The 27,285-nt window shown below is 33.0% G+C and overlaps 1 protein-coding gene across 1 annotated transcript; it reads left to right on the forward strand.

The window, feature by feature from the left end:
• LOC139500312 (E3 ubiquitin-protein ligase TRIM71-like) lies at positions 1 to 27,285 on the forward strand. The gene is made up of 6 exons (XM_071289054.1): positions 1 to 365; positions 3,235 to 3,420; positions 13,800 to 13,862; positions 25,173 to 25,342; positions 26,192 to 26,327; positions 27,103 to 27,285. Exons 1-6 carry the CDS (start codon positions 6 to 8, stop codon positions 27,283 to 27,285), a joined length of 1,098 nt encoding a protein of 365 aa, XP_071145155.1. The 5' UTR covers positions 1 to 5.

Here is a 27,285-nt window from a genome sequence, read left to right on the forward strand (position 1 = left end):
TGAGGATGGCGTTCGCACAATCAGTACAGAAAAGCCAGATGCCAATGACATGCCAGTTATGCAGCATCGATAATAAGATAATATGGAAATGCTTTGATTGTAAATCGTTAATGTGTGATAAATGTAAATCAGGTGTACATCAACAGATTGCTAAGGATCATAAAATCATTGATATTAGAAAATTAAAATCAAACAAAAATCTTTCTTTCGAGGACATAAAATGCCAGGAACATGGAGAACAGTCATGCTGTCTGTTTTGTAAAAGTTGCAATAAACTAATCTGTTTAGAATGCATGGCCAAAATCCACAATGGACATGAGGTGATCGTCGAAGAAGAATATGATGAAAGCAGATTAATTGATCAGGTAAGGGAACGATCATTTAACTTCAAAGAGGGGGGGGGTAAGGTTTTTTCCTGAAAATATATTCTGATCCCCAATTTGATAAAAAAAAATATTGTGGTCAACTGAGCAGATGACAAAAAAAAAATATTCTGAATCCAGATTTTCCCCATACCTTACAGTGTTAAATATTGAAATAAATAATTTGATTGATAGCGTCGATAAACTAAAAAAAAAATTTGCGCTTTGGCTTGTTGGGCAAAAAAAAATGTCTGACTCCGACAAAAAACCATAAATACCCCACCACCACCCCCTTGAAGTTAAATGGTTGCTCCCTAAAGACTGTGATCAAAACAATATAACAAATACATGAAATTAGAGTTAGTACAATCCTTATTGCATATCTGATCAAACTGTTGACTCTTCCCACTTTATACAGCACTAGTGATAATTGAATCTTCTATCCTTATTCGACTTACGATATCTGAATGACCCATTGTATCCTCTTTAACCTTTTGATAGAGTCTAGTGTGATGTCAACCAAATGCGTCAAATTTAAGAAAACGTTAAAGATATGTAGCATACCTAGTTTTAATAGTATATACAAAAGTGAACTGTTCAGTAATTTATGAGATGTAAGATATGACTTAAAAGTTGATTGTTGAATGACTGGATATTGGTCTATGATCGAAAGAAAACTGATCATGAGATTTTTATTGTTTAAATTGTCTGAAGAAAGTCTTGTACAAATGCGGCTTCATTAGAATACAAGAAATAAGGCTGCACAGGTAGTACCCACTATATATAGAATTCCGGCCGACTTTTTAACACAAAACCTATGGCAAATGTAGATAATATCATATTTCTAAAAGGGACAGTTCATACCTAAACTAACCCATGTAACAGTGGTTTGATTCCGCCAGTGTACTTTATCCGGAGGATGAAAATCCCTAGTGTTTTTTATCCACTAACAAAAAATCACTAGGGTTTTTAATCCGGGTCCAGTGTAAAATATCTACCACTCTTGATAAGACATGTAAGATTCTAAAGAGTTTTTGACAGGGGAAATATATAAAAATTTGGGCTTGGTATTTTTTGGGGTATTTGAATTAACTAAAACTTGCATAGCTGATTTATGTAAAAAATGGACAAAGTAAACTAGTGTTTTTTCATCTACGAAATGTTCACCCAACAAATGTTTTGAACCAGGAATGATTACACTAGTAATTTTGAACAAGGAATTATTACACTAGTGATTTAGTACCTGAATGATTACTCTAGTTACTTTGAACCGGGATTTATTACACTACTGAGTATTTAAGATTCATACATTGATGAAGTGTTTTACTACTCACTTTGAACACATGATAACACCGTGGGCAATATATGCTTTATTTACAAATTAAATTTTGTTTCATTTTTCTAATCAAATCCATCAGTTCATATGCTTTTAAATTGTCACTAATTGTAATATTCATATATACTGTATTGCCGAAGATTTTCTGTGCATTTGCGTTTTAGTAGACTTCGATATAAAATCATATCTTCTTTGTCAATATTTTTTAATTAAACTGGTTTCTTGAAAACTATTCTAATTTTAACCTATTCATTTATGTAAACAATAAGCTGGTCTAATATAAACAAAACAATGATATCAAGATCAACGCTTTCACACTATTTACATCCAATACTCCCTAGTAAAAAACAGTTACCCGGAATAAAAACAGGGTGGAATAAAATTACGCTTACAATATTAGATTTCAGTTACATTATACTATTTTAAAGCTATTCATAAATTCATTTTATTTATCATCAAATATGCAAATTATGCAGAGACCAATTTTTGGTTGAGAATAATACCGATCCATCAATAATTCACAAAGATTGGTATTGGTATTGAAATTTACGTAAAAAATCCAAGATTAGCTGTTTCGAACAACATTCAACAAACTGAAATTATTTTGTAGTAGTTTAACTGTTTCGCAATCATTGATCTCCCCATTCCATACAGAATATACAAACCAACTGATAAAAACAAAACCCGGGGGACTAGTACGAATTCCAAAAGGAGCTAGAAAAGGTGCGTTGATGGGGCAAGAGCGACCTGCTATGTAGCCATCACCCGCCATACAAATCCACAATCGGGTAACAAGTCAAAATCGGAAATTGAACACAATTGGTAAATTTACATATGAGACGACTATTCTGGTATCTTAATTAACATCAAGGACCACAAAAAATGTCGCTAGAGAATTGAGACACAGATTCATCGCATCGACCAAACAATTTGTGATGGTGATCGTTAAATATATATGTAGTGTCGATTCATGTTGTTCTTCCTCAGAAATCTGTTGTGTAACACTCTAAAACGTGCCCCATCCCCTCAAACGTGTCTGATCTGGGGCCCCAAAAACGTGTCTGATCCCCCAAAAAACGTGTCTGATTCCTGCAAACGTGTCTGATTCCCAAAAACTTGTTTATTTCGCACAAACATGTCCATCCCCTCAATGGTATCTGATTCTCCCAAACGTGTCTATTTCAAAATTCGCCAAAACGATCGATTATTTTAAAATTGGTGATGCGTAAAGAGAAATGTTAAAGACATGATACACTATCCACAGCGAAAGAGGAAATCACTGACTTGTGCGTTTTAAAATCAGACTCTTGAAAGAAAAAGAATGGCACAATTAAAGAATTATTTTTTCTTGCAGTGGACTATCATTTTTATTTTATCAATATGATTATTATTGTTTTGACACACTTAAGAAATAAATTAAAAAAAAAACGTTTTTCCAGTGCTGTTTGTTACAGAAATAATACAGTTTTATGAAAAATTCCTACATATCAAGATAAAATATTGCATTTTACAAGAAATGTTTGTTTGTTATTACAGCTTGAACAGAAGTGTAATGAAGATGGAAGTGACTACGGTGAGACACCATCTAAAAATCTTGTCCAGCAGAACATCGAGTTACGGAGGAAACTAGAAGAGGAACATCAAAGTTACAAACGTAAACTCCAGGCGTATCAAGACGGACAACAGAGACAAGCTCAACTTATACAGAAACTTCAAGCCAAGGTAGGAGCTAGCCAAGGTCATGATTTTCTCCGGAAAGGTAAACCAATTATCAATAAGCCATTTTATAAGTTAAATCTTAGAAGTCAGCACTTCTATGTTGACATGAATTATCATTGATATTGTCCTAATAATTTTTCCGAAACACTTCGGAATAGATTACTTTAGCTGTATTTGGCAAATCTTTCAGAATTGGGATTCTCAATGCTCTTCAAATTCGTGATTTATGTGGTCTTCTAACCTTTTTATACGATTGCGTTCGTATAATGCTATGTCGTCGTCGTCGTCGTCGTCGTCGTCTTCGGCGTGGTCGTCGTCCGAAGACACATTTGGTTTCCGGACAATAACTTTAATTTAAGTAAATTGATATCTATGAAATTTTACTAGGAGGTCCAACCACAAAAAAGAAGGTTGGGATTGATTTTGGTTCCAACAGTTTAGTAATAAGGCTGTCAAAAAGGGACCAAAACAAGCATTTTTGTAGTTTCCGGACAATAACTTGTGTGTAAGTGTATCATCCGCCATGGATCTCTCTGAAATTGTACTACAAGGTTCCATACCACAAAGGGAAAGCTGGGCTTGAGTTTGGGGTAATTGCCCCAAACGTTTTAAAATTAGGGACAAAAAAGGAGCCAAAACAAGCATTTTTCTAGTTTCCAAACAACAACTTGTGTTTTGGCCCTTTTTTTTGCCCCTAATTTCAAAACGCTTGGGGCAATTACTCTCTGAAATTGTACATTTTTTCCTTAAAAGAAAATAATCTTCAAAATTTCAAAAAAAAATATAAAGGGGAGGTCAAACAGTTTGGTGGAGAAATTTCTTTTTGGGTTTAATGTTTTTTTTTCAAAATTTTTGTTCTTTGGGGGGACAAATTTTTTGGGGAGATTTTTTTTCAATAATTTTTGTATTTTTTCTCCCCAAAACTTTTCCATTAATTATTTCTGATTTATATATAAAAGCAACAAATACTGATATGGCAGGAGATACACATATATATTATATATAACAGATAAACTAAGTATTGTGCAACAGCACATTATTTCACAATAGCACACAGTATTACGCAATAGCAAGAAATCTTCAAGTGTAAATAAATACAAATCTTTTAACCAATTTCAATGGGATTAATTTAATGTCTTAATTTTTGGGGGTTCTAACCTTGTATTACTATTTTGGATATTGGGTCCCATTTTTAAATTGAAGACATGTCATGAAAATAATTGTGTGTTTCTCTGACTTGCAGAAACTTTATTCACCATTTTAATCATGAATTGCCAACTCTTAATATGTTATTTGTCCTTAGATTAAGAAAAGGTTGGGCGAACAACTTTCTTTATTTTAGATATACTCTTACATATAGTTCCTGTGTAAAGGAGTGTGGATTCTTTAATAAACAGATGATGATAGAGATGAAAATTGACTGAATTATTGCCTTTTAAATATTTGTTTTTGAACGGCGGTTGCTGTCTTTTTTTTTTAAATTTCGGTATATATCGACTTATTGTTTGCAGGCTTCTTGTTACCTTTAGCTAGCTTCAGCCTGGTTCATGACATTGCTTATCATTTGTTCCTGGTATGGACAAAAGCTTTGTCAATGGGAAAGATATTTTACGAATAAAAGTTAGGAAGGGGTATGGTCTCCATATACACACACTTAGGGGGTTGGGGTTAGTAGACACCACCAATCAGACACATCATGACCATTCATCCATTTTCACCATTTTTTTTTAAATCGCGGGTTTTTCCCACATCCCACATTATGGTCATATCCCACTTCCTTCTTTTTTTTTTCCTTCTTTTTCCCAGATCCCACTATTTTTTACCCCCTATATCCCACATACCAAAAGTGTGTCACCCCCCCCCCCCCCCCTTTTTTAGTCTGTCGTATACCCAATGAAATATGAAGGGGATATGGAGTAAATGTACATGAGACAATATTAATATCAATACATGGTAAAACCCAAATATGGAACGTTTTTATTATTGTCCTTCATCTTCAAGTTACCATGAGGCATTCAACAATGATAAATATTTCTCATAACTGGTAGTAAGTTCAAGTTGACCCTTCGCTTTGGTTTGAGCAGAATTCATGGTTATATATCATACAAAGCTACATTCCTATTTTTATGACTGTTTGTTGATACTTTTAAATTTCACCAAAAGCGAATAGAAATGAAAACATTATGTCTAGGATTTCTCAACCTTTACTGAGAGGAATAATTTGATATTTGTTTGCTTTAGGATTTTTATATCTTTTGTCAAACGAAGTTGGGGTCAAGGGATTTAGTGTTTCATCTGTCCATCATAAAGTTCAAGTCCATCTATCTAATTTAAACATATTTATATATAGTGGACTGGGAAACAAGTTATTGCAACTTATGTTAATCCCTTTCCACTTTGCGGGTGCGAGTGCTGCCTTTCAGCGGAATTAGCCTTCTCTTTTTCGAAATCTACATGGTTGTCTTTTACGTGCAAGAGATATGGCTCTCTGTTAACACGGGTCAGCCATAATGATTTATCGTCCCCTTCCGACGGACTATCATCGTTTCTCAAAACCACACTCGCAAATGGTGTCAAGGGAGACCCGGAACGGGGATTGAACCAGGAACTTTTGTGTTAGTAGTCCGATGCACTAAATCCCATCTATCTGTGTTATAGTTATAGTTCATGAGATTTTGTTCATTGATGCGTCTTGAATAATCAAGGGGTCCTGATAAAAATTAGGTTATCTTGACCTACATTTCACATATGAGTGACTGATTAAAGTTTGCGTTAGAGTCCATATCTGAGATACAACTCGTGGAGAAATAATGTTTTGTCAGTAGATGCGTCTGTAATAGTCAGAATCGAGGGTCCATAAAATATGTCATCTTGACATAAAATTCATTGATGAGGAAATGAGGTGAAAGGCTGCGTTTAAGTTAGTCCATATCTGAGATGAGGAATACAAATATTTTGTCAGTTGATGCAACTTTGATAGTCACGAGTTTCAAAATCAAGTCTTGAAAATGAATTATATGATATTCCATTTCATCAACTGCACTTACAAGATATTCGATTTCATCAACTACACAATTAAGTTATATCCTATAGCATTATCAGATATAATTGGATTGAACCAGTTCTGTCAATTGATGATTAAAGTCAGCTCAATATAAAGATTGTTTATATAATATTTTGCACTTTTTTTACACCAAAAACCTCCATATTTCCGGCACAAAAATTTGGTGCGTGCACCAATTAAAATTAACTCTCTTGTAATCATCTGACATAAGTTAATAATTAAGGTCTATTTAAGTTACAATTATCAGTAAATTGGTTGACGCAATAAACACAATTGCATAACTCTTATCTGAGCATTTTCTGCAATAACTTTATTTGTATATTCCCCATTATATTAGCTATTTAACAGTACTTGGAATTATCTCAGCATTAGGTATTTGCACTTGTATATTTGAATACAGGAAATTTTATTTTTCCTTAATGAAGATTAAACACCAATTTAGATAAAATATAGTTATTTATTTTTGTCGTTTTTGAGAAAGTGGTTTTTTAATGTCTCTTTCTGGAAATTATTTAGCCAATTATAATAAATGACATTAGAAATATGCTACACTTTTGAAGATTTCCCTTAACATACTGGTCAAAATCGTTGAATTTCAAATGCTTCTATAAAAAGATGTAAAAAAATCTGACGGTGTCGTCAATTGAAATACCAAAAAAATTTGCATTAACATTACAAAATTCTCCATCTTTTGGCAAAATAATAGAAATTTTACAGTGAGATTATGGAAATGAAGATAACAAAACAATATTGTTGAAAGTATGACCAGAAAAAAATGTCAGACTAGCTACAAAATTGACTGAATCACAACATCCATGATGCTTTGATTTTTATCAGCTTTCGTCTTCAGTATTTTGTTTTCCTTAGATCATTGAACGTCGGACACAAGTGAAATTTTCCAACAATTTCTTACTTTTTTCATTATTATGTTATTCCTTGTACATACTTATCCATGGATATTGCTGCCAATCAGGGAATATAATAGTTAGCAGTTGTATGTGATAAGTTTCTGTGCTCTAAATGGAGTTTATTTTTAAGTGATAATTAGAACATTACTCACCCGTTCTCGTCCAATTGAAAATCAGTATTATTCCTTCTATTTTTCATAGTACATGGCTTTACATGCACTATCAAATGCTATACATGAATGACTTCATTGTAGATTAATTATGAAAGTGAACTCTTAAAATCTGCACTAATGAAATGTACAATGCCCTGAGGCAATTTCCATAGGACAAGATCAAAAAGAAAAATCATGAGTAATGTTGTTTGTCTAATTATCATTAATGAAAACAAGAGATCAGAGCTATTACAGCGTTTTCAGTTGAGATTTCAACATTGCAAATGTTATTTTATAGTGCATATATAGACCCTCCCACCCAAAAAATGAAAAGGGGGCAAAGGTGGTGGTAGATTTATATTTAATATAAAATCAATGTTTTTTGCAAGAAACAATGACTGTTGATAAAAACAAAAATTAAAGGAAGTATATAAAAAACCATAACACATTCATCAATACAAAAAAGTAAGCACCTGATGTTAAAACGATTGTAAATTTCAAAATTTATCTATGAAGTTTTGTAATTATTTTCCATTTATGAAGGATTTATCCTTTTTTGTTCTCACAAAACTATCTGATTGCTATTTCATCCAATCTTTTGAAATGACCATTAGATATGATTTACATACCCTTTTTATACGACTGCAAAAATTTTTTGGTCGTATATTGGTATCACGTTGGCGTCGTCGTCTGCGTCGTCGTCGTCGTCGTCTGCGTCGTCGTCGTCGTCGTCGGTGTCGTCGTCGTCGTCCGAATACTTTTAGTTTTCGCACTCTAACTTTAGTAAAACTGAATAGAAATCTATGAAATTTTAACACAAGGTTTATGACCACAAAAGGAAGGTTGGGATTGATTTTGGGAGTTTTGGTCCCAATATTTTAGGAATTAGGGGTCAAAAAGGGCCCAAATAAGCATTTTCTTGGTTTTCGCACTATAACTTTAGTTTAAGTATTTAATAGAAATCTATGAAATTTTGACACAAGGTTTATGACCACAAAAGAAAGGTTGGGATTGATTTTGGGAGTTTTGGTTCCAACAGTTTAGGAATTAGGGGCCAAAAAAAGGGCCCAAATAAGCATTATTCTTGGTTTTCGCACAATAGCTTTAGTATAAGTAAATAGAAATCAATGAAATTTAAACACAAGGTTTATGACCACAAAAGGAAGGTTGAGATTGATTTTGGGAGTTGAGGTCCCAACAGTTTAGGAATTTGGGGCCAAAAAGGGGCCCCAATAAGCATTATTCTTGGTTTTCGCCACCATAACTTTAGTATAAGTAAATAGAAAGTTATGAAATTTAAACACAAGGTTTATGACCATAAAAGGAAGGTTGGGATTGATTTTGGGAGTTTTGGTCCCAATAGTTTAGGAATAAGGGGCCCAAAGGGTCCAAAATTAAACTTTGTTTGATTTCATCAAAAATTGAATAATTGGGGTTCTTTGATATGCCAAATCTAACTGTGTATATAGATTCTTAATTTTTGGTTCCGTTTTCAAATTGGTCTACATTAAAGTCCAAAGGGTCCAAAATTTGATTTTAACAAAAATTGAATTCTTGGGCTTTTTGATATGCTGAATCTAAACATGTACTTAGATTTTTGATTATGGGCCCAGTTTTCAAGTTGGTTCAAATTAGGATTCAAAATTATTCTATTAAGTATTGTGCAATAGCAAGAAATTTTCAATTGCACAGTATTCAGCAATAGCAAGAAATCTTCAATTGCACAGTATTGTGCAATAGCAAGAAATTTTCAATTGCACAGTGTTGCACAATAGCAAGAAATCTTCAATTGCACAGTATTGCGCAATAGCAAGAAATATCTAATTGCACAATATTGTGCAATAGCAAGAAATTTTCAATTGGAGTTATCTTTTTTTGTCCAGAATAATAGTTGAATCAACTTAAATCATTGTTTTATACAATATACAATGTATATTCACTTTTACTTCCAACTGATAAATTAAAACAATCTTTACCATTCAGTGATAACAAGCACTTTATTTTACATTTTAATATTTTATGATGTATTTAAATGAGTAGTTATTGTTGCAAACTCCATTAGAAATTTGAATTGAGATCAGTTTTGAAAAATGGGAAAGGAGGATGTGAAAAAAATGGGGGGGGGGGGGGGGGGGGGGTTGTTAAATTTTTCTCATTTCAGATTTCATAAATATAAAAAGAAAATTTCTTCAAACATTTTTTTGAGAGGATTAATATTCAACAGCATAGTGCATTGCTCAAAGGCAAAACAAATATTTTAAGTTCATTAGACCACATTCATTTTGTGTCAGAAACCTATGCTGTGTCAACTATTTAATCACAATCCAAATTTAGAGCTGAATCCAGCTTGAATGTTGTGTCCATAATTGCCCCAACCGTTCAGGGTTCAACCTCTGCGGTCGTATAAAGCTGCACCCTGCGGAGCATCTGGTCTAACCATGTGAACACTTAAAGTGAGCTCATATTAAGGTTTGATTATTCAAATGAGAGAGGCTAATTTTGTGATGTCACTCGAAGGTGTGAATATGTTCAAAATTGGTCAGACAATACTTGGTCATGTTTTATGAACATTTAAAACCCCCGGTAACGCCTCGGGCCTTAAATATTCATTACACATGACCAAGTATTATCTAATCTATAAATAGAACACGTTTTAAACATTAAATATCCTTAAAAGTTTATCCAATTCATCCTTAAATCAACTCACTCAATGTTATAACAACAAAATGCAAAGACAAAAGTGCCACACTTTATGATATATACTATACTCTTGAAAGTCAGGTATTCATATATTGGTGTAACATATTTATTGAATTTATTAATTGTGTTAGTTCTAAATTAACTAAGGCGAATGCTTTTATTAAAGAAACAAACGAAGAAAAAAGATAACAATGAAAAAAAATTTAAATTTGATATTGCTTCAGAAATGGGACATGAAAGTATATTTGCGTTTCATCGAAGCTGCTAGTAAAGATATGATATCAATTCTCGGCAGGTATACCTTTTGCATTAAATAAAAACCTCATTTGATTATTTTTCCAAAAGTGTTTTGTTACGCAATGTCTCCGATATGAATGTAGTCTGTGTGACAAAATTTCAAAATTACTTAATCAATAGTACTTTAACAGGGTTGCCGTATTTTAGTTTTTCATTGGCTTTCCATATAATCATGTCTGTAGTGAACTTTTTCAGAGTATCATTTAATGGATATTACTTATAGGAATTTCCTATATAATTTAAAAAAATAGTTGAATCGTATTGAAAAGTTCAATTCTATGAATTCCAATTTAGTATATATCGTGAGGGTACTCAAATTGCACCTATTTTGACAGGTTTTTTTTCACTTGCGTTTATTTATAATCTAGAAAAAAGTTTCCGTTTTGTGTTTATTTTGTAGATAAAATTGAGAATGGAAATGGGGAATGTGTCAAAGAGACAACAACCCAACCAAATAAAAAACAACAGCAGAAGGTCACCAACAGGTCTTCAATGTAGCGAGAAATTCCCGCACCCGGAGGCGTCCTTCAGCTGGCCCCTAAACAAATATATACTAGTCCAGTGATAATGAACGCCATACTAATTTCCAAATTGTACACAAGAAACTAAAATTAAAATAATACAAGACTAACAAAGGCCAGAGGCTCCTGACTTGGGACAGGCGCAAAAATGCGGCGGGGTTAAACATGTTTGTGAGATCTCAACCCTATCCTTGTATCCTTGTTTACTATATAGTTTCACCAATTTGATTTTGAATTTATAACGAATCATAGAAAAATCGGTTTGAACCCACCTCTAAACGATCAATGATTCTGTTATGAGCAGTACCCAAATTCTATCCATGCTTAAATTCACATCCTTGAAAATCGAATAACAAAGTTTTGTTTTATTTCGTCAAATATTTAGAAGAGTCTGACATAAGTCCATGCTTGCTATTAATTTTTTAAGGGATGGATGCCTGGAAATGTTTCATTTGCTCATTTTTAAAAGATGATTTTTTTGTGGTCGTCGCATGGCGACGTGTCCATAGATTTTACCTTTTCCAGTGAATTCTTCATGTGTTGATATATACTGTGATTGTCATGTGTATATTCTTAAAAAATTCCTACGTTAAAATACTTGTAGAGAAAGACGTGCATAATGTCAAATCATAAAAATTAAAATTGTTTAGTCTACAAGAAAACTTGTAAGATTTCCGCTGCAATTCTTTAATAAAAAGGTGCAACTTTCGATACTGTGACATTACAAAGTATTGTTGCTTAATTGGTTATCAAAGGTACCAGGCTTATAGTTTAATACGCCAGACGCGCGTTTCGTCTACAGAAGACTCTTCAGTGACGCTTAGATCAAAAAGGGTTAGAAAACCAAACAAGTACAAAGTTGAAGAGAATTAAGGCCCCAAAATTCCAAAAAGTTGTGCCAAATACGGTTAAGGTAATCTATGCCTGGGATAAGAAAATCCTTAGTATTTCGAATAATTCATACTTTTGCAAACAGTAAATTTATAAAATCACCATATAATTGATATTCATGTCAACACCAAAGTGCTGACTACAGGGCTGGTGATACCCTTGGGGGCGAAATGTCCACCAGCAATGGCATCGACCCAGTGGTGTAAATAATTATCAAAGGTACCAGGCTTATACTTTAATACGCCAGACGCGCGTTTCGTCTACATAAGACTCATCAGTGACGCTCAGATCAAAATTGTTAGAAAGCCAAACAAGTACAAAGTTGAAGAGCATTGAGGACCCAAAATTCAAAAATCTTTTGCCAAACTAGGCTAAGGTAATCTATGCCTGGGATAAGAAAATCCTTAATATTTCGAATAATTCATACTTTTGCAAACAGTAAATTTATAAAAATTACCATATAATTGATATTCATGTCAACACCGAAGTGCTGACTACTGGCTGGTGATACTCTTGGGGATGAAACGTCCACCAGCAGTGGCATCGACCCAGTGGTGTAAATAGTTATCAAAGGTATCAGGCTTATAATTTAATACGCCAGACGCGCGTTTCGTCTACAAAAGACTCAGATCAAAATAGTTAAAAAGCCAAACAAGTACAAAGTTGAAGAGCATTGAGGACCCTAAATGCCAAAATGTTGTGCCAAATACGGCTAAGGGAAACTATGTTTAAAACTGCTTTGATAATTATTTAAGAAATAATTCAAGGCCATGTGTAAATTTCCGAAAAATCTATGGCTTCCATGAATTATTTCGATTCCAATAGGACAAATACGATCATTAAAAAAGGGTGGGTATGCCGTGTGTGTGGCTGTTCTAATTCACCCCCTGTTAGATAAAACTATAATAATCTAATAAATTTATAGCTTGCATTGATTATTTCTTAATAACCGCTAGAAAAATGTGTTTTAATTCTTTTAATTCTCAACCCCAACATTTGCCTATTTCAATTTACATTGTTTTCTCGTAAGCTACCGTCAAATCCATTGTTGCCATTTCGTAACTAAGGAGCCTTGACTTGCTAAAATCAGTAAATGTGCGAATAATGCAACAGAATAGAAAATAAAGCAACACGTACCTCAAACCCCTATTTTAATGCAATAGTATCCGAATTTGGAGGGTTAATGCTCGGAAAACCTTCAGCTTTGGCGTTTTCATTCGTATGACTTCATGTTTTGAAATTACTTTAATGTGCCAAAAACATTAATGGAATTTGGCGGAATTTTATTTTATTTTGATTTTGTACATTTTTCAGAGCTCTAATGCATTTATATGTTTTGTTATGCTTCTGTATAAGAATACAGATTATGTAGTTTTTTTCAATTGCAATTTTTAACACAGCGAAATCGGCATGATAGCGTTTGCACATAGGATACGATACATGTGGATCTACGTGGAGGTATATTGTAACAGCCATAATTAATTACAACTATGAGTCTGCGCTTAGTGTGACTATATCGAAAATTTTATCACGGCGTTATTTACAAAGCGAAAGAAGCACGTCATATTAGAATTTAAATTTATATTTTTTTAATAGGACTTCATACATTATTTATTAAGTAAAGACTAGTATAAAGGCAGAAGACGTATACTGATGGAAGTAGCCAATATATATTTTTAGTGGTAAATTAGACATTTTGCTCAATCTCAAATCTTACTAGTTATCCGTGTAGTGACTTTGAAATATTTTTTAAACATGTATGGTTGAGAATATGTAATCCATTATTGAAATGTCTAATGGTTCATAGCCTGTAAATTGCAGTTTAATATTTACAGTTTTCACTTTTCAGCTATTACAATACAAGAAAAAATGTACTGATTATGAAACAAGGATACACTCACAGTCTTCCCAGGTAATCATAAAGACTATTTGCCAATTATGTTGTTCACATTTAGGTTTTGCAGTACACGGGAAATGTGAGGAAACTGGGGTTACTCTGAATTTAAGTCTCGCTTTGATCATATAAAGACGGTAAGATGCTTGGGCGGAGTGTTTAAGGTAGCTAGCTTTTCCACTTAGATTATTCTAGAACTGATTTTAGAAATACTTTCGGTCATGAAATCCTTTGTTTCAGCACAATCCATTTATTGGTTTTGTAAAAGAAATGAAGATTATGATTAAAGAAAATTTGATTAAGAAAAAAGGCATTCTTGACTTTAAAAAATGACTTTTTCTAGTTTATAACAGTTACTGTAATTAAGTGAAGGACAATATCATATATTCCCAATAAATCACCAAAACATATTACTACGTTGATAAAAAAATTAGCTTTTTCAGTTTGCTGCAAATTTTCTGTTTGGAAAACGTTCAACCTTAACTTTCCAGTGCTAAATTAAAATTACTGGATTCTTTATAAAACGATCTTTAGAACATAGCGCAGGGGACTCATAATCTTTTCAACTTCATTTCATGCTACTTTTGTTTTTACAGTTTATAATATTTTTGTGGTGAACCCCTGAGTTTTAAAGAAAAGGAGTAAAAACCTACTGGACAACAGTAAAGAATCAGAAAAATGCTATGTTATAAAAGATATTCTAATAAAAGAGGCCTGCCCCGCCCTCACACACAAAAAAAAAATTTATAAAAAAAAACACACACACACTCAATCCGCCCCATTTTTATTGCCATTGACAATAAAATTTGAATTAAATTTCATATATAATTAACAATGAAATGAATAGTTCAACAGCTTAACATATGATCTACACTTAATGTATGTATGACTTTATTCAAATTGTCTATGCTTACATTAGATTGTTGACATCACGAATATATACTGTACATGTGACAAACAACAATATATACCAAATGAACGATACTTGTATATAAAATGTAAGTTTTAGTACACCATTGTCAAACTGATGCATGCATTGGTTTCGTGCATTGAAAAGTACTTAATTTGAACTTTTTTTTTTTATTGTTTTTAAACGTAAATACACTGACACACAACATTTCAAGCTAAAGGAAAATTGTTTAAGCACTCGATAAAACAAAAAAGTTGTAAATTGTCTGTATATCTAATGATATGTAGATTCCATATATGCTTTTCCTTCGACTTTTGCATTGACTTGTGTATAAAAACGGTTTTATTCTGTATTTTGAAATTAAAGCATTGTAAGGCTAAATTTCACTTTTTAGCTCACCTTGCCCGAAGGTCCAAGTGAGCTTTTCTCATCACTTTATGTCCGGCGTCTTCCGTCGTCGTTAACTTTTACAAAAATCTTCTCCTCTGAAACTACTTGGCCAAATTTAACCAAACTTGTCCACAATCATCATTAGGGTATGTAGTTTAAAAAATGTGTCCGTTGATCCGGCCAGCCAACCAAGATGGCCGCCATGGCTAAAAATAGAACATAGGGGTAAAATATAGATTTTGGCTTATAACTCTGAAACCAAAGCATTTAGAGCAAATCTGACAGTGTTTAAATTGTTTATCAAATCAACATCTATCTGTCCTGAAATTTTCAGATGAATCGGACAACCGGTTGTTGGGTTGCTACCCCTTTATTGGTAATTTTATGGAAATTTTGCCGTTTTTGGTTATTATCTTGAATATTATTATAGATAGAGATAAACTGTAAACAGCAATAATGTTCAGCAAATTAAGATCTACAAATAAGTTAAATGACCAAAATGGTCAGTTGACCCCTTCAGGAGTTATTGCCCTTAATAGTCAATCTTACCAATTTTTCTTAAATTTTTGTAATCTTTTACAAAAATCTTCTCTGAAACTCTAAGACAAAATGTAACCAAACTTATCCACAATCATCATAAGAGTATCTAGTTTAAAAATGTGTCCGATGACCCTGCCCGCGAAACAAGATGGCAAACATAGCTAGAAATAGTACATAGGGTAAAATGCAGGTTTTGGTTTATATCTCTGAAACAGAAGCATTTAGAGCAAATCTGACTGGTGGCAAAAATGTTCATCAGATTTAGATATATCTGCCCTGAAATTTTCAGACAAATCAGACAACCAGTTGTTGGGTTGCTGCCCCTGAGTTAGTAATTTTATGGAAATTTTGCAGTTTTTTGCTATTATCTTAGATATAATTAGCTCACCTGGCCTAAAAGGCCATGTGAGCTTTTCTCATCACTTGGCATTCGTCGTCGTCGTCGTCGTCGTCTGTCGTCGTTAACAATTTTTCAAACATCTTCTCCTCTGAAACTACTGAATGGATTTGAATGAAACTTAGCATGATTGTTCCTTAGATTATCCTGCACAAAGTGTGTGCTTCGATTTTTGATCCGTCAAAAAACATGGCCGCCGTTACTTAAAATAGAACATAGGGGTCAAATGCAGTTTTTGGCTTATCCCCAAAAACGAAAGCATTCAGAGCAAATCTGACATGGGGTAAAAATGTTCATTAGGGTAATATCTATCAGCCCTGAAATTTTCAGATGAATCAAACAACCCATTGTTGGGTTGCTGCCACTTAATTGGTAATTTTAAGGAAAATTTGCAGTTTTTGGTCATTATCTTGAATATTATTATAGATAAAGATAAACTGTAAACACCAAAAATGATCAGCAAAGTAAGATCTACAAATAAGTTAATATGACCAAAATTGTCAATTGACCCCTTAAGGGGTTATTGTCCTTTAATGACATTTTTTCACAATTTGTTCATCATATTTGCTAACTTTAAAAAATCTTCTCCTCTGAAACTACTAAATGGATTTGGATGAAACTTAGCATGGTTGTTCCTTAGATTATCCTGCACAAAGTTTGTGCTTCGATTTTTGATCCGACAAAAAACATGGCCGCCGTTACTTAAAATAGAACATAGGGGTCAAATGCAGTTTTTGGCTTATATCTCAAAAACGAAAGCATTCAGAGCAAATCTGACAGAGGTAAAAATGTTCATTAGGGTAATATCTATCAGCCCTGAAATTTTCAGATGAATCAAACAACCCATTGTTGGGTTGCTGCTACTTAATTGGTAATTTAAAGGAAATTTTGCAGTTTTTGGTCATTATCTTGAATATTATTATAGATAAAGATAAACTGTAAACACCAAAAATGATCAGCAAAGTAAGATCTACAAATAAGTTAATATGACCAAAATTGTCAATTGACCCCTTAAGGGGTTATTGTCCTTTAATGACAATTTTTCACAATTTGTTCATCATATTTGCTAACTTTAAAAAATCTTCTCCTCAGAAACTACTAAATGGATTTGGATGAAACTTAGCATGATTGTTCCTTAGATTATCCTGCACAAAGTTTGTGCTTCAATTTTTGATCCAACAAAAAACATGGCCGCCGTTACTTAAAATAGAACATAGGGGTCAAATGCAGTTTTTGGCTTAATTCTCAAAAACGAAAGCATTCAGAGCAAATCTGACATGGTGTAAAAATGTTCATTAGGGTAATATCTATCAGCCCTGAAATTTTCAGATGAATCAAACAACCCATTGTTGGGTTGCTGCCACTTAATTGGTAATTTTAAGGAAATTTTGCAGTTTTTGGTCATTATCTTGAATATTATTATATACACATGGAAAAAAGTATTGTAACACCAAATTGAAATTGAAATTAAAAAACACTTTTTATTTTTTTGTGATATAATTTGGTAAAATAGAACTAGTTAATCATAATTTAAGTATCAACTGAGTTTAATCAATAAATATCGACTCGATAAGTTTTTATCTGCACATGCAGCTACTGTACCCGTAAACAGCAAAACAGATGTTTTTTTCCTCATTGTTTTCAACACTTTAAATAACCAAGTTTTTAAAGTTATGTGATTGACACCTTGTAATGGGTCCTTGACAACTCTTAACTGCAGCAAAGTAAGATCTACAAATAAGTTTATATGACCAAAATTGTCAATTGACCCCTTAAGGGGTTATTGTCCTCTAATGACAATTTTTCACAATTTGTTCATCATATTTGCTAACTTTAAAAAATCTTCTCCTCTAAAACTACTCAACCAAATTCAACCAAACTTCAACTGAATGATCAGTAGGGTGTATAAAAAAAAATTTGTGATTTATTTTTTATTTCGTCAAAAAACATGGCCGTCATGGCTAAAAATAGAACACAGGGTAAAATGCAGTTTTTGGCTTATTTCTCAAAAACTCCAGCATTTAGAGCAAATAAGACAAGAAGTTAAAGTATTTATTAGGTCAAGGTCTACCTGTCCTGAAATTTTCAGCCGAATTGGCTAACTGGTTTTTCAGGTATAATGCCCCTGAACTGATGATTTTAAAGAAATTTTGCAGTTTTTAACCGGATTTTTGTGACAAAAATGTCGGTTATTGATTTGGGGATGTACGGCGGGCGGCCGGGCGGTCGGTCGGGCGGGCGGCAATCAAATGTTGTCCGTGCATTAACTCATGAACCGTTCAACCAAACCTTTAAAATTTTAATATGTTGTTACTGACAACTAAATGAAGGTCAAGTTCAATAGTGGCGATTTTGACTTTTACCGTTCAGGAGTTATGGTTCTTGAAAGATTGAAAAATGGAGTTTCCAGTCGTGTCCGTGCATTTACGCATGAACTGTTCTACCAAAGCTTCCCAAATTTTAATATGTTGTTACTGATGACAAAATGGAGGTCAAGTTCAATAATGACGATTTTGACTTTTACCGTTCAGGAGTTATGGTTCTTGTAAGATCGTAAAATTGCGTTTCCATTCACGTTGTTGCATTTACTCATGAATCATTCAATCTAAGCTTTTCAAATTTTAATATGTTGATACTGATGACAAAATGGAGGTCAGATTTGATATTGACGATTTTCACTTTCACCATTCATCAGTTATGGTTCTTGTGATATTGCCAGGACACAAATAAATGTTGGTAAATCCGGTTTGCTGTCGTTGTGACAGCCTCTTGTTGGTTATTATCTTGAATATTATTATAGATACAGATAAACTGTTAATAGCAAAAATGTTAAGCAAAGTAAGATCTACAAATAAGTCAATTTGACCAAAATTGTCAATTGACCCCTTAAGGAGTTATTGCCCTTTAAAGACTTTTTTCACAAAAATAGAAATTGTATTCAAACGCGATAGAATAATTCATTAATGACTACATGTGAAAAAAGAAATAATTATCTTATTATTATAACTAGGTTTGAAACAACCTTTATGGTATTGTTCCTAGTTAACAACTGTATGTCACATTACGACCTTTAACAATGAGCAAAACCCAAACCACATAGTAAGCTATTAAAGGCACCAAAATTACAAGCGTAAAACATTGTAGTAAAAATATCTTCAATCCAACCATTATTTACAGTAAATTAAACTAGGCTGTATAAGAACCTAATTGTGTATTTAAAATAAAGGACAAAACTCCTTAGAACCAACTAATATTCCTGGTAATTCAACAAAACCTTCAAATTGTCTACATTATCATAAAACTGTTACCTCCTTATAACCAACCATTTTTTTACGGTGAAACTATTGTCGAATTGGAAATTCAACATTGTCAGTTTTCACATCATCATTTTTCAAGTCATGTAATGAGTTACTGGGAAAATGATTTTAATTGATTACCCTAACATCCATTTCTTAAATTAAGCAAACATGAGTAGACGCACAAAGGTATCGAAAATGTGTTCCCCTCATAACAGCTGTATAATGTGACATAAAAGTTTTAATTTGATTATCTTACCGACTCTATATTCCATATTTAAGAAAACAAGTGTATTATATATAATCTGAATAATTACAAATTTTAATTAAATAGGCAACATTAAAAACCATAACATGATTTACGAACAATTCATGTATACATACAGGAAGTTAAACCGAGCCATAAAATTAAAAAAACAATTTAATGGTAGCCTATCAAATGTCCGCATTGACAGTCTGAATAATATGTAAAGACAGCATGGACAGGAGGGCAGGTAATAAATACACCAATCGTATGAAATAAAGATCAGAAACGTTTTGGCAGGCAATACTGACCCAAAACAAGATACGTTGTATTCATATGAAATAAAGATAATAAACGTTTAGACAGGCAATTCTGACCCAAAACAATACAGTTGTAATTATATGAAATAAAGATCATAAAACGTTTTGGCAGGCAATGCTGACCCAAATCAAGACAGTTGTAATTATATGAAATAAGATCATAAACGTTTTGGCAGGCACTGCTGACCCAAACAAGACAGTTGCAATTATATGAAATAAAGATCATAAAACGTTTTGGCAGGCAATGCTGACCCAAAACAAGACAGTTGTAATTATATGAAATAAAGATCATAAAACGTTTTGGCAGGCAATGCTGACCCAAAACAAGACAGTTGTAATTATATGAAATAAAGATCATAAAACGTTTTGTCAGGCAATACTGACCCGAAACAGCGGAAGCATAAAGTTCTGTTACTAACTTAATTCTTTTTATGCTGTAAAATTCCATAAACGCATTTGACTTCAATCCTTGAATCACGGATAGGACAATTCCATTCATGAACTGCATCAGAAGTCTTTGTTTGTTTATTTAACCAATCATATGCCTAGAAATGTATAGGAGGTAAGATAATATTGACTCAGTTGTGTCGCTAAATAGACACTGAAACAGTTTAAAGTATAAATGTTTGTTCGCCTATTTACTATGATTAGGTGGAAGTATGTTCTTCTTTTAAAAAGAGTGGCACTCAACATATATTATTAATGTGTGCATGAAGTGAAAACTACTTGCTAGAAACTGAATGTTTTCACTACAACTAAATATGTTTTAATTGGGATACGTATTTAATATAATATCAAAAAAATATGTTCTGATCCATGTAGTTTGGCATGTTTGTTAGATCATCAATGATCATAGAGGTGGTTATGAAGGAATATATTCCTGATAAGTATAAGTCTATTGTCAGGTCATTAAAGATTGCATATTTTGGCGTTAATATTGATTCACTTATAGGGTCTTTGCATCGGAACTAAACACATTTATTCAAAAACCAGTTGTTGGCATGACACGGGTTATGTTCTTCTCATATATGTTATGATGGTATGATACTAAACCCCTAACGGGAAGGATTGTGCCTGATGTTCATATGATGAAATCATAATCTTTCAGTCAGTTTAATTGAAGTCTGGAGCTGGCATGTCAGTTAACTGCTAGTAGTCTGTTGTTATTTATGTATTATTGTCATTTTGTTTATTTTCTTTGGTTACATCTTCTGACATCGGACTCGAACTTCTCTTGAACTGAATTTTAATGTGCGTATTGTTATGCGTTTACTTTTCTACATTGGCTAGAGGTATAGGGGGGAGGGTTGAGATCTCACAAACATGTTTAACCCCGCCGCATTTTTGCGCCTGTCCCAAGTCAGGAGCCTCTGGCCTTTGTTAGTCCTGTATTGTTTTAATTTTAGTTTCTTGTGTACAATTTGGAAATTAGTATGGCGTTCATTATCACTGAACTAGTATATATTTGTTTAGGGGCCAGCTGAAGGACGCCTCCGGGTGCGTGACCTTCTGCTGTTGTTTTTTTTCTATGGTCGGGTTGTTGTCTCTTTGACACATTTCCCATTTCCATTCTCAATTTTATAACAAAGTATATCACTGGATTGAGCTTTTTGTCTAGGTGTATAATAATTATTAAATTGCTTTGCTTTTAGCTCAGTTCATTGTTCATAAAATATGCAAATGCATTCTTTGTGAAATAAAGATTTAACACAACTCACAATTGCACATGATCTCATGTAAGGTACTAAGATGATCACAACTGTCAGCACAAGGAGTTGTTGAAGTAGCATTCATTCAATGTAAGTATTTAAGAGGAGATTAAAGCATTTTATTTACACAAAAACCAAATTTTTTTGTCCAGAAGCCAAATAAGAAAAGCACAAATTTACCAAACAATGTTCGTGCTACTAGCAATATAATGCTAGGTGGATTTGTAACACTTTTTATAAACTTAGACAAAATGTGCTGTCTACTGATGAGTCCTGAGTTTAAATGATCATTCACTTATAATGTTAGCAAGTATAATTTGTTTAATCTTTTTGTCCCGTCAATCCCGATCATATCTAAAAGACTGTTTATTAGTTTGTATATATAGGCCGGAGTTTTGAGCATCTGTAATTGGTATCCGTAAATTGTTGTTACTTAAAACCATAATAAATCTTTATAGAAACAATTTTGACGTTTAGACAAAATCTGTTACTAATAAAACTGGGAAGATCATGAACAAATTTACAGTTTTATGTAATAAAGTAATAAATTAACACCTCAAAGGAACATAAATAGAACCATACAAATATCACATGCTTGCAGGTCCTCGGATAACATCTCACATATTAAAATCAAATCATGCGGAAATGCACCTTGTGTGATCCTCTTCTTATTTGAGTTTCTGCTGCTATCCAAAATTAAAATTGCGGAACATATTTTATCGAAATCATTTGGAAGTGTTTGCAATTTTCTGCTTCTTTGAGTAAATCTCTCCAGGGTTGAATCACACTCAGCCAGCTGTGTTCCATTAACGGATCATTTTGTAAAACGATAAATGTATTCAAAAAGAAGTTATTCCAAAGTTAAAATGTTGAAAGGAAAAACCCCAATGGAACGTTGCATATGCATATACACATGTTTATTTACAGGAACATGCATATTTATATACACGAAGCACTCAAGTATGTTGGCCAATATGTAGATTAGATAGTAAAAGCAATGTCTAACTAAATAAAATCTATGAACAGTTGGCAATGATTTAAATTAGTGTCTCCTCCATGACAGTCTTGAACATTAAAACTAAATATTAAATAAAATACACTGCTATTTTAGTGTTTGGTACAGGTTCGCTGTCACTGTGCACCACAGTTCAACATAAAACCCTATGGGGGAAACCAGAGACCTCTTTATGTCAGAAAACACTATCAAACATCCAAACATACTATCCACACTGATCTGCGTCCACACTTGTATAAGTATAAAAATAAAGATTTCAATCGGAAGTTAAAATTTTGGTATCCAGTCACATATGACTTATGAGACATTTTCAATTAAAGACTTATTCTAAACTCCATTAAAAATTAATAAATGAACAAATAAAGCTTTTACGAAAAAAAGAACATACTATGCACAATATTTTTCAGCGATCAAACATAAGATAGAAAGATTTTGCAAAAAGGGTTTTATAGAGCCATATGACATCAGAAAAATTAATGTCATCTTGATAAAATCGTTAAAATTTGGTTAATTGCACTTGCTTTCCAAAATAAACCACATCGCAGATCTGAATAAAGTTCATAATGCATTAAAAAATGTTGTTCATCTTCTACACAAATAACTGTACAACATTTACATTTTCGGTCATAAAGAAGGGTTTTTGGCTTGGTGTAACGACCTGTCTCTATTGCTAAAGGTAGACACTTTCATCTAAAATTAGTTAAAATACGTCTAGATGTTGTCTATCATTTACATTTTTTAGGTACGAACGTGCGACTAATTCATTTTTATATTGTCTATAACTACGTAGATTGTCACAATTTGGTTCATTTACTCTCAAAGATAATCTATTATGATTTCTTCGGGAGTTTTACGTTTCCGTACATATATTTGCCTCCACCGTAATACGGGTAAACGTGTCGTCCTCCTGGGAAATGCAAAACAATGTAAAAAATGACTTTTCCGGGATAAGTCTTTTTTTATATCAAGTTCAAACATCGTTACTTCTCACTAGACATAACAAGACTCCTGCCAGGTTTAATTCTTTTGCATGTGGATGAAAAATAAAAGTCACAAAACATTAAGTTGGCAGCAATTGCTTTAACAGCCTTTAAAACTTTGATTATCTTCTGTGATTGAATCTTCTGGTGACAGATCAGGACAGCCGTCTTCCTTAAATTAAAAAAAAATCTTCTTTGCAAACATATTTTTTAAATACTCACCTGCTGATATGGAATATTTCTCTAGAGTATCACCTTGCATGCTGATCATAGATGTTTTTAAAGTTTCATCCAATGACAAAGCCCTCATTTGAATGATTATTTGAAACAGGTGATACAATTTCCCGTCTTTCCCTTACAGCTCAATCTGTAGGTGTTTGACTTCTTTGTACAAACCTTGAAAACTTGATCCTGACTATGTATAAGTACGTGTGTTGATGGATACATTTCAATTTCTGCATCTTAAAGAAGAAAAAACAGTCTGTTGTAGGCTGTTATCAATTGTGTGTGTCGTGTTTTCAGACTCCTGTAGCCTGCTTTCAGATTGATTGTCTTCTTTTAAAGGTGACTGTTTTCAATATTCTTGTACAACAAGCACTGTGTATCAAGAGCTAAGTTTACTTTACTGTGCTTGTGAGGCGTTGGCAATTAATATAAAGTCTCTTCTAATCTCTGGTGAAAAATTCTTGCTGAATAATGGGAATGCAGTAGCTTAACACAGAAGGATTGTCCAACGTTGTTTGATTCGGAAATTAAAATGGCAAGCAAGATTTAATAGCTATGAAAAAGAAGGCTGTATCCGTCCTAACCACCAATTTAGTCTGCCACAGATATAGGCATTATTTCATCGCAGTGCTTTGCCATATCAACATATAAGCAGAAAACAGGATATGCACTGCATCCTTCCTCTATTAACAAAACAATCCAACAATTTTTTCCCAATGTGTCTATATAATATTGCGTGTATGAAGGGAAAAGGTGTTTTTATTGACCTTTCGAACGTGCAATGTAAAACTGCATAGAACACTATAAATATATGCCAATTGTAATGTAACAGACAAGCGTCTAATGTATCTAGTAGTTAGTTGTTAACAATTTGATCCATTCTTGTGTGTCTTCTGCAACTTTCAATTATTTAAGTAGATGTGGGATCGTTGTATTTTATAGGCACTGATAAATTATTATAAAAAAAAACACTGACCACCACGAATTAGCATGAAAGTGCAAAATGTGGTGTTTAACACCAATCAATCAATGTTATTTTAGAAAATGTTATTACAATGATTTAAATTAAAAAAAAATAGAAGTTGGGAATGTTCTTGCCGCAATTTAAGTTGTTTTTTTCACATTGTTTGGTCTCTTTGTTCTAAAGTTACTTTTCACGATTATTTTGTTTGTACATCTTTAATTTACATTTGTAAATGTCTCCGTTGATTTGTTTTACTTCATATTGGTGAGAATTTAGTTTTTGTCAATTGTTTATTGCAGCATTTTTTTTTTAAATTTTGACAATTTAAATGAAATTAGGTTGAACAAGACAAACTGAAGACAGAAAAGAAAGCTGAAACATTATTGTTGGAAAAAGAATACTTAGAGAAATCAATGGCTCGTCTGCACAACAAGAACTGTGATCTTAAGGAACAAGTACAAAAGCTTCAGGCGCATTTAACAGAGGCGGAGCAACAACATACTCAGAAGTAAGGCGTTTTTCTAATCAGTAAGCTAAATATCAGCAACGTTATATTTAAACCGCTAATTTAATGATGTATATTCAAAAGTTAATATATTAAAAACTGAATAATCTGTAATGTGTGAATTGAACCATCAGGCAATAGAAAGTGAATTTTCATTCTAATGCATTTTTTTTCATTGTCTAAAAGTTACCGCAAATTCCACAGTCGACCAGTCGTAACTAAGGAGGGACCCGCCATTTTGAATTAATTAGATCAACAAATGTTCGATTACTACAATATTATCGAGAAAAAAAACCAACAAAACAACACCTAACTCAAAATCGTCGTTTTTATATGTGACTTTATCTGAATATGAATCGTAGAGGTAACGTAATAACCTTCAGTTTGTAAGTTTTCATTGACATGACGTCACGGTTGGCCGTGACGTATCTGCGCCAAAATCAGTTTTGATTTGACGGTCGCAAATTTCCGTTTTACTGTCTCCGCTTCGCGTCGCCAGTAAAACTGCATTTGCGACTGTCCAATCGCCAATTGACAGTAAAACTGCATTTGGGACGTCAAATCGCCAGCAACAAAAGACAACCACTGAATAATAGGGACAGGCACATACATACAGAATGTGGCGGGGTTAAACATGGTAACATGGGACAGTGGTGTGACAGTACAACATACTTGTAAAAGGCTTGACTCATCAGATGGATACAATTAAAAATACATCTAAAAAAAAACAGAGTGGACTTGGCCGGGTACTTGTACATCCCAACAAGTATGGTTGATTCAGGAAACAAAATGTTATTTCTTCCATGATATTTAATTTGTTATGATGAATACAAAATTATTTGTCAATATTAGGTTGAACGATGTCATCTCTGAAACAGGGGTTGAGACAGGTATACTTCGAACAGCTCAGAATCATTCAGAGAAAATTCTTGGAACTAGAGAGATGACAAATAGTTACTGCACTAAAATCAAGGGGCTTGAAGAAACAGTATGTACTTGCTTTTATTGACAGAATGCGGACTATAAATACTAAAAGGACATTAGTTGCCATTTAGACAAAAGATTAAAATACGATTTTTTGTCCCAAACAGTTATAAAAGCGGAATAATGAAATAATATTTCGCTATTAGCAGTCAGTTTAGTTAAATTTGGTCGAGATAAAACGAAATCATCGCAAATGTACTATTGACCTGCAAGTAAATAATTCAACCTCCGTTGAACTTGTTTTTATGTAACCCTAACTTGACATTAAGCTGAATGTGGGTTACGCATACCCTAAGTGTATTCAGTTATTAAAAGCAAAAAATGTCAACAATGAAAGGTGAAACAAGACTTAGTAATCCTCCATACATAAAAAACAACATTTCTTTGACCGATTCGGGCCACAAGATTTCCTTCATATCGGTGATCATGAATTTGACAGCTAACTCTTTTTCATTTAGATAAACCAACTTGAAGAATAAAAGCGCTGTAAATGTTCAGAGAATGTTTTAAACACTAAAACTACATGTACTAGTTGTTGAGAACTCAGAAGTATAAAGGAACTATAATTCAAGAAAGTCTATAAGATGGTATAAAATCTCGAAATATAAATCAGCCTTTGTTTTAAATAATGTGACTTTTTATATTGATGTACGTTGCTGAACCAATTAGTTAATCTGTCACCAGGCCTTTAAATTAAGATTGAAATATTGTCTATTTATTGGTGTAAGCACTTTTAATTATACTAATAAATAAAAAGGTAAGGTTAATTTTAATTTTAGATTGCCACATTGCAAGACCAGCTTTCACGTCAGCTAAATATTTCACATAGTGCCCGTACAGGTGATGAAATCCGTGATCTCTGTTCCATACTGGACTCTTCATTATCAAACGTAACAAGGGACCAGTCTCTCGATCCACTCATCATGGAGACAGAAACCAGGAAACTAGATGAATCCTTGTAA

The sequence above is a fragment of the Mytilus edulis genome, chromosome 13, assembly GCF_963676685.1.
Source record: "Mytilus edulis chromosome 13, xbMytEdul2.2, whole genome shotgun sequence".
NCBI classification, from domain to species: Eukaryota; Metazoa; Mollusca; class Bivalvia; order Mytilida; family Mytilidae; genus Mytilus; species Mytilus edulis.

What these genes read in the sequence shown, in the direction of transcription:
- LOC139500312 (XM_071289054.1), top strand. Translation starts at nt 6, where the DNA reads ATGGCGTTCGCACAATCAGTACAGAAAAGCCAGATGCCAATGACATGC. An exon ending in TACAGAAACTTCAAGCCAAG is followed by an intron (nt 3,421 to 13,799) that starts GTAGGAGCTAGC and finishes TTCACTTTTCAG; the next exon opens with CTATTACAATACAAGAAAAA. An exon ending in TACACTCACAGTCTTCCCAG is followed by an intron (nt 13,863 to 25,172) that starts GTAATCATAAAG and finishes AAATGAAATTAG; the next exon opens with GTTGAACAAGACAAACTGAA.